Source organism: Notolepis coatsorum (genome assembly GCF_963971535.1).
Source record: "Notolepis coatsorum genome assembly, chromosome: 7".
Classification (NCBI taxonomy): Eukaryota; Metazoa; Chordata; class Actinopteri; order Aulopiformes; family Paralepididae; genus Notolepis; species Notolepis coatsorum.
Window position 1 is genome coordinate 126,426,754 of NC_140171.1, and position 9,127 is coordinate 126,435,880.

A 9,127-nucleotide genomic window follows, 5' to 3' on the forward strand; every position below is an offset into this window, starting at 1 on the left:
TAAGTGCACTTGACAATGCTCCGTCTAGTGGGAGGGGACGCCCAGACCTATCAATCGAGGCATTGCTAACCAAATTTAGGTCCCCACCCATCAGAATGGGATAATCTGCTAATTCTGCCAGCACCAGATTCAGCTTTGACAAAAAAGTATTCTGTCCCGTATTAGGAGCATATACATTTACTAAGGTACATTTTTCATTTAGTAAAATACCTGACAAAATTATATATCTACCATCTTTATCAACTATTTGTTTTGAAAGTTTAAATGATATTTTCTTTGAAATCAGGATGCTTACCCCTCTAGAGGCTCCACTGCCTGGTGCTGAGAACACTTGACCTACCCATCTTTGTTTCAATTTAACTGATTCTATTTCATTCAGATGGGTCTCCTGGAGCATTGCCAAATCACATGATAGGGATTTCAAATATGTAATAATTTTATATCTTTTCGTTTTGTTTGAAATACCTTTCACATTCCAGCTAATCAGATTTACATGATTAGGTCCCATTATTTTTATCCAGCAACTTTACAGCTTCCTCCTTGTAAACTATGCAACAACATTTATTTTAATCTGTGCAGGCCAGGCCACCGGGAAAACTCCCGGTGCTCCCGATGGCCAGTCCGGGCCTGCCCTTGGGGATGCAGACCAGAGAAAGACTTTCGTCTTCTTTACATCAGGGTCCCCCATTTTCAATTCATAATGATATTTATTACATATACAACATACAGATATACAGATATAAAAATCGAATCTAATCATGACATTTATGACATACAGATATACAGTAGGCCTACTGTTTTGGGAAATTTATGTGAACACCGAAGAGCAGAGCTTGTGATAACGGCTGCAGTGGCTACTTTTGAGTTTTATATTGATGAATTGAAAATGGGGGACCCTGATGTAAACAAGACGAAAGTCTTTCTCTGGTCTGCATCCCCTTAACAATTGTGTGTATTGAGCAGTACTCTATTGTACCCATTCTGCAATCTGTTAATAACATCAATCAATCAAACTCTGTGTGTCTCGGGAATGAGTATCTGGGAACATATTTAACTGAATATTCAAACGTCAGTAGGTGGCGGTAATGCACCAAAACAGTTTGCCAACCACCATGAAAACGAGAAGAGGAACTTCATACGTCATCATGTTTTGGTAGCAGAGCTGTTTTCACAGCATTGGTGTAAAGTACAGGTAAACGTTACAAGTTATAAGAAGTTGTGAAGTTGAACGCACTATATACAAAAGTATCACAATATGCCTTAATTTGGAGGTAAGCTTCAATGATTACATGTTGTGTCTCAAGAGTATTTCTTCAGTAGCTTGCTAACGTTAGCTAAGATTGTAGGCTGATTGCATTGTCTGCATGTCGTGATGGGTTAGCCGTGGCTATGTTAGCCCTACCTTGCTAAACAGTAGTGGCATAACGCCATAGTTTGTGTTTCGAATTATTTACTTTGTTATTGGTTCAACATACAACCTACTTTAGCACGAGCACACTAGCTCGGACCGTCCCGAGTTCCCACGCACTACATGAACGCGGCAATAGATAGTACAGATGGTGCAGGTGCACATTGCCTTACAAACTAGTATACTATTAGTTTACTAACTAGACCTGATCATTTCCACTTAAAATGGAGCAGGATATCCATCAAATCGGATACATTAACAGAGGTTTCTGAGTGTTCAAACCTTCTTGATGGAAGCCAAATTTAGCCAATTAGATTCCAATTTATTGTCATTAACTGCACAAATACAGTACAACGAAAGTAAGTGTTTTTGATTGATTGATTGATTGAAAACTTTATTAACAGATTGCAGAATGGGTACAGTACAGTACAGCTCAATACATACAATTGTTAAGGGGATGCAGACCAGAGAAAGACTTTCGTCTTGTTTACATCAGGGTCCCCCATTTTCAATTCATCGTAACATATATGACATACATGACAATTGTTAGTACCGTAAAGTGCAATATACAGTGTATATTATATGATTATATATTATTATATTAAAAGAAAACAAAAAAGCATATGCCATATTTTATTAATTTGACTCCAGTAAAGACTTCCGCTGGTCAAGTAGAATCTGAAAATGCCCAATTGTTGACATAGGCCTACATGTCCCTGTGAATTCCATGTGTAGTAGACTGTTTCTGGTGTAATAACTGAACCTTTCTTTCCACCCTCTCTCTTTGTTAGACGTCCATCACAGGATGCAGCATCATGAAGTAGTGATGATTGGAGCTGATTCCCCATCTGCCAGAGTAAGTGTGTGTGGTAAATATAATAATAACTTGGGATTCATATAGCGCATTTCAAGAAACCCAAGGACGCTTTACAGGCAACAAGAAAAATACATAAGGAATAAACAAAATAAATAATAACAATAAATTAGAGGGTTGTATAATAACTAAATAAATCATAGTTGATGATGGTAGAGTTTTTCTTGATCACATTCACACTGAAAGTGATTTGACTTTACAACTGCAAATGCATGCACTGTCTAATTATTATTTTTAAACAGAGTTAAGGTTCCTCAGTGCAAGGGTTCAATTATGCGATTATGTGCATCACTTTAAAACATCCTGTAAGTAGCTCATAGATCTAATGCATGGTGGTATTGACAGTGATGGTAATTACTAATTTAATTATTAATTTAAATAAAAAGGGAATCTAATATGAGTGAAGGACACACCGAACCCATCATCAACCTGTGTGTGAGGGTATCCAAGCAGCAGCAGTTACACTAATTATGGGGCCGGCACACTGAACGCCGAAGCGCCACGAGCAGCCTGAAGCACCGCCAAGCACGGGGATTGGCAGCCAGTTTCCTTTCAGCACAGATTCACAGATTAGACCTTTAACACCAGCTGCACCACGTCCAAGACTTATCAAGCTCTTGATTTCTAATTTAACCCGTGATAAATATCTGCTCTACCTGTGACAGTGGAGCAGACTGTCGCGTGGGAGAACCACTGCTGGTGTGAGCAACTAGGTGTACTGCTCACAGGAGAAATGACGTTTGTGGTGCTTCGTGACGCTTTGGCTCTGGTCTGTTCCCGGCATTAGTCGGATGTCAAAAGGACCGGCTGTTCTGCGGCATTTAGTGATTGTCATGAGAGAAATTCTGAAAATGTCTGACAGTCCTTTTCTTTTTTTATTCCCAGTCAGCTGAATTGCTTATAAGCAGTTGATGATGACATCTGTAACCGAGACAACAGGAAGTACTCTTCAAAGGAGTTGAGTGATGGATGCTGTTGGGATGGATGTCAACTTGCTCACCCAAGGTTTGGAAGTAAAAGGAGTCACGGACGTCATAGACCATGAGTACATTTGGGAGCGCCGCATTCAGAAAAGTGCAGACTCTTTCCCAGACTGTGCTCAAATAGGTTTAGATTTTGATGTTGCACACAAACGAAGGGAAAAGCTGGATGTGGAACTGCTGACTAATGGCATAGTACTTGATATATGTGACTTTGCTAAAGCAGCCAATAAAGCTGAGAGGTACTTCATTTGTGAAATCCTAGAATACAACTTTGATCTGGGCATCAATGATGACATTCAGCGCGGTGAGTTTGCGACGTGTGTCCACGAAAGTGCAACAGTCATGAAGGAGGACACTATGAAAAATGACCTTAAGCAGAGGCAGGAAGTCTTTGTGCTTCCTGATCCAATGACATTAACATTGAGCAGTAAATCAAGTCTTGCCAGAGAGTGTCATGGCGAGCCACAGGAAATCTCTGAGGAATCTGGAATCTCAGCAGAAGGCAGCAGAAACGGTGATGTGAACCTGATCTCATCAGAGCCCATCGAGGCTGACGCTAATGGAGAACTCAATAGTGAAGCAATAATCCACAAACCAAGGGAACTAAAACTCAACTGTGATCTCTACCCTTTCTGTGCAAAGATTGGTCTGGATCTTGATATCAGACCGAAAGGCAAGCCCAAACTACATCTAGATTTGTTAACCAAGGGTGTGATGCATGAATTGTTTGATTTCGCCAAAGTGTTGTCGGGAAGTTTCTATGAGATCGTTTTCGATGTTCTGGAGCACAATTTTGATCTTGATCTCCAAAGTGGTGAAGCCAAAGCACACAATGCTAGAAATAAAATAAGACTGGTTCTAGGAAGGGAAGAAAAGCTATGTTCAGGTCTCCAAGAGTTGAGAGATGCATTCCGTAAGGAAAGTCTTTCATTTGAGAACATTCCAACAAACACAGGGAAGGGGGAAGCTTGTACAGCCCCCAGTCATCAAAGACTAAATGTAATTACAGGAAGGCAGTTAGATCTAAGGAATAATCAGGAAGAAACATACAGGAGCTCAGAAATGAGATGCTCCTCAGAAACAGCCAAGGCAACAGAGACGGTGCCCAGATTACTGCATGTAAAAATGGAAGATGATGAGATATCAATTTCTTGTGAAGTCCCTGCTGCCCACACAAATGAACAAGTTTCAGATCTTTTTTCTGAGGAGACAGACACAGATGTGTACATAGATACAGAGACGGCCAGCAATCATGACGATGTCCAAAAATCGAAAACAAAACAGAAAATGTGGAGTCGTCGTTCTGCTCGCTCCAAAGAAATCCTCTTAATGTCATGTAAAGGTAAAAGTGACCCATATGGCCATTGCAGGAAAGCAGGTCTAGATTTCAACGTGGGATCTGGGAGGAAGCAGAGTCTTGATCTCCAGCTAATGACATATGGTGTTGTAATGGAGATTTTTAAATTTGCCACACAAATGATCAAGGCTCACATGTTTTTCACAGAGATTCTAGAAAACAATTTTAACATACGTTTTGACAATGATGAGCAACGAAAAACTTTCCAGTTACAAGCTTGGTATAAAGTAAAGCCAGTGATTGATATAACTGGGCCAAGGGCAAGAGAGGTTTTTGAACTTCCTATGGTTAAGGAGGAGGCTTATTTAGATTCACAACTGATAAAGGAAGAAGAGACTTATTCAGATTCACAACTGATTAAGGAAGAAGAGACTTATTCAGATTCACAACCATCCTTAACCAGGACACCAACAAGAATGGAACCCTACCCCTTCTGTCATGAGATTGGTCTCAATCTTCATGCAGTTGAAAGCCGTAAAATAGAGAAACTAAGTTTGTGCTTATTGACCAATGGGGTAGTGAATGAAATTGCCACTTTTGCTAAGGGCTTAGCTGGATCGCTTTGGCAGATTGTCCATGAAATCCTGGAGCACAATTTTGATCTTGATCTGCAAAGTGGGAAAACAGAACTTGCTAAACACATTCAGTCAAAGTATATTTCAGTGAGAAACAGATTGCATAACAAGTTTCCCCATTGTGTCTCAAAAAAGAAACAATTGCTTAACACTCCTGTCCAAATTAATAGTGTGAGAAGAAGTGCTCCTCAAACAACACCGCCTGGTCCAGAAAGCACTAGGCTGAAAGAGGTGATGAAAAAACGAAGGTTGGACATGGAGACAGAGAAAGAAAGACGCATAGCGGCTAATGGAAAAAGGCGGACCAAGACATATTTGGAAAAGCGGTTCCCGCTTTGCGAGAGAATAGGTTTGGAGCTTGTTGTAAAATCGGAAGTGAAATCAAAACTTGACTTATCTTTACTGACCAGGGGCATTGTGTTTGAGATTCATAAATTCATTAAAGTTAACGCATCTATTGCTGGCAATTACTCTCTGAATCTCTATAGAATCCTAGATTATAACTTTGATCTCAGTTCACAAAACCACAGGCGTAATGAGTTTATCTCTGATCTTGAAAAGCAAGTGAAGGCAGTGGTGTATAATCTGAAAAGGAGGAATAGGAATGAAAACATAGTGTTTCTATTACCTTTCAAATACACTGCAAATGCAGTCAAACAAGGCTGTAAAGAACAACGTGGCAGTCATAGCTCTGCTGATGCATACTGGCTGGACTGGCAAAGACCAGTCCAAGATTCAGATGTTTGTGTGACTAAACAGTCTGATCAGCACTATTGGAGCATGGAGACAGAATCACAATACACAAGACAAATTGACATGTGGAATGACATGATGAACACTTCAGTAAAACAGGAAGCCATGTATACAGAACAGAGCTTTCCTCAGCAGAGTACAGTGACCTCTATTGGTTCAGCCAGGCCTTTCCAAGAATACATTTCTGCTGACAAAACACCAGACTCTGACCACACAAGCTGCTGGGGTGAAGACACTGCATCACACCCAGAGAGACAAGTAGACATTTGCAGAAAGATTATTCATGACATTGTTATGAATGAAGGGACCACACCACAGAGGGAGATATTTCACAGACTAGCAGATATCTGCAGCGATGGCACAGGAACAGACAAGGACTTCAAACAAATCCTTGACAAGTACAAATCTGAAATCCTGCCAGTGTTGGTAAAGGAATACGGGAACCTCAGTCCCACTCAACAGATCAAGGTTTCTGAAGTGAATGAGTTCCTGTGTGGTATAAATTTGATCAGTGGTTTGGCTCACCAGTCTAAGATGACACTTGAGCTTTGGGAGAAGATGGTTTCTGGAGAATCAAAGTTTGCTCTCCACATGAACAATGGGATGCCAGAAGTAGTGTCTAGAACAGAGCTTTTGGTGAGGAATTTGTGTGCCAAAAAACAGGTGTGTACAATGTATGGTAAACCTGTTCACTTCAGAGACTTTTTGACAGATAGTGGAGAGTTTGAGGACATCCCTTTGACTGTGACCAGAGAAAACGGCATCAGTGGATTGTTTAAGGATGCAGCAGGAGTTTACAGCATCTGTGACGAGTTAGTTGAATACACCAGTAACCATGTGATGAACCATGGATTCTTGGGAACAGCTACTGCAGATTTGGAGGTTCAGCATTTGAAAGCAGGCTGCAGAGCTCTGGGTCTTGTTTCCAAGCTCATCATCGATCCTCTCTGGAAAGCCCTGACATCTAAGGAAAACCTCCTGGAGATGGAAATGCGCTACCAAACTCTCATCTCCAAGCTGATAGAATGGCAAGAGGATGGACGAGACATGGTAGAAGGAAGCACATGTCTGTTTGATGACGTGGAGGTACAAAAGGACCTTGTTTTTGACAGGCTCACCATGCAGACTGACACAGAGTTTTTTGAGCTAACAGTCCAGATCGTTGAGGTGATGTTGGCCAGTTTTGTAGAGGTGTGTTGTAAGATGCTGACCTCCGAGATAGACCAAGACTTGAGGATGGATGTGAACTGCAGGAAGTATTCACAGATTGTTGAACATTTGCAAGAAGCCAGGTTGAGAGATGTTAGTATTGCGTTTGACAGCATGTTCACATTTAAGGAAAAGCGCACGTGGGAATGGCTTCAGTCTCTGGAAGAAAAACAAGTGTCCCTCTTTCGAGAACTACATTACTCACTGATGAATCATATCAGAATTCACTGTCACAAACTTCAACCCTGCAAACATTAAATGCTGACTCTCCACATCACTTTGGAACTGTCTAAATATGAAATTGGGTCTAAAGATCTACCAGGGACAGAGGTCTTCCATCTTTATTAGATTTTCCATTTTTAACTCTTCAGATTAGGTTACTCAACAATATTATTACACCCGCACGCTGTCTGTCTGTCCGCACCACCTATGACCCTTATGGATGAAACTTTGCACATAGGCTGACAGCAGGCCAATGACCTGAATTCTCATTTCTCATTTTCAACAAATATTTTATTTTAATTAATTTCCATCATTGTCCATTGAAATCAATATTGAGATTAAACAAACGCACAAGGGCACCTACACTCCTGTAATCAGCGTTTCTTCCCCCCAGCAATTCTCCATTACATCAATATTGTGCTATCGGAACGGTTATGTTTGTAGGTTAATATTTAATGTTCGCTATTTCCCATTTCGCCTCTGTTGAGGGTGATGCATCTAGTGATCTACGCAAGAAGTTGATTATTTTCTTAGTTACAACAGGATTTTGTTCGCTAAGCTCCGTTGTGTTTAAAGGTGAAGTATTTTTAATGTTTGCTATTTGGCCAAACAAGATGGCTGGTCTGGGCAGAATGTATGGGCAGAGCGCACATTCTCACTACACTATTCTACATGGTCTCCAGGAAACTAGAGACTTGTTTTCATTACAAGTCAAATACAGATCAAATGTTAGTTTAAGAGACTAATAACAGCTGTAGAATTGGATGTGGCGTATTATCAGGTGTGCCATTATGGTCAGTGAATGTGCACAGCTGTCAACAGTGGTTCCAAGGACATTCAGTCAGAGGAGTTACTTTCATGGCAGGAATTAAATATAACCTAATAAAAATGTTTATTGTAAAGTGTACATAGCTGACGTTACCCACATGGGTGGGCATCTTGAGTGCTATTTTAGTTGTTATTGGTATTTTTATAAATTGTATTATCCTTTTAATTTATTTTAAATACAAATGCCACACATTTCTTTTTTCTCCTATTTTCTTTTATAGTTTGTTAAATAGGAGCAATGCGAGTTCTCTTCTGTATGCAGATTAATTACCCACAATATTACTACTAGTACTATTATTATTTTGTATTGTTATTCTTGTAATTATGTAATAAATTCAGTTTTGATTTATTTGTATCTATTTATTCTCTGTGTTCTGCTTCATGTTATTTGTCTATACACTGAAGGATTCAACAGAAAGAGAGCTGTTGTTTCAAGAAACACATTTGCTCCAAATTGCTGTAAATCAACTGGTAAATCACATCTACAAGGTCATGCATTTTCCTCTGCACCTAATTAAACAAAAGGGGTAGCGATGCTGTATGTTTATCGGTAGGAAAATGGCATTCATCAATATGTTCCAAATACACATGCACATATAGAAAAATACACATGTTTTCAAATATCTGAATAAGGCATTGGCAAATGTTACCAGGTTTTGATTTGGTGATTGGGTGTGTCACATATGAATACTATTCTCAACCATAGTTTGGATAAATCAAATAACTTGAATGCTACTGTAACACTCAACATTTGCTCAGATTTAGTTTCAAGAATGCATGGCATACCTTTAAATTAATCCACCAGAATACAATGTGTACTTTTTTTTTTTTACTAACAGGCAAAAATCATATTCAACGATTGATTGATTTTATGTCTATTCTCTTATGCTGTTAGAGATATACATTAAAAACATGAGT

General features: G+C 39.6%; 1 protein-coding gene across 3 annotated transcripts; it reads left to right on the top strand.

The window, feature by feature from the left end:
* The first annotated feature begins 1,149 nt into the window (after nucleotides 1-1,149).
* Nucleotides 1,150-8,491, top strand: LOC311232142 (uncharacterized protein). 3 transcript variants are annotated; one of them, XM_084318835.1, is made up of 3 exons: nucleotides 1,150-1,192; nucleotides 2,200-2,264; nucleotides 3,168-8,491. In XM_084318835.1, the coding sequence occupies exon 3, from the start codon at nucleotides 3,248-3,250 to the stop codon at nucleotides 7,415-7,417; it is 4,170 nt and encodes a 1,389-aa protein (XP_084174961.1). In that variant the 5' UTR covers nucleotides 1,150-1,192; nucleotides 2,200-2,264; nucleotides 3,168-3,247; the 3' UTR covers nucleotides 7,418-8,491. The 3 variants fall into 3 exon arrangements, with proteins under 3 accessions (XP_084174961.1, XP_084174963.1, XP_084174962.1); XM_084318837.1 differs by having other exon boundaries at nucleotides 1,182-1,271; nucleotides 2,200-2,277; XM_084318836.1 differs by having other exon boundaries at nucleotides 1,182-1,271.
* Nucleotides 8,492-9,127: the final 636 nt, after the last annotated feature.

What these genes read in the sequence shown, in the direction of transcription:
- LOC311232142 (XM_084318835.1), top strand. Translation starts at nt 3,248, where the DNA reads ATGGATGCTGTTGGGATGGATGTCAACTTGCTCACCCAAGGTTTGGAA.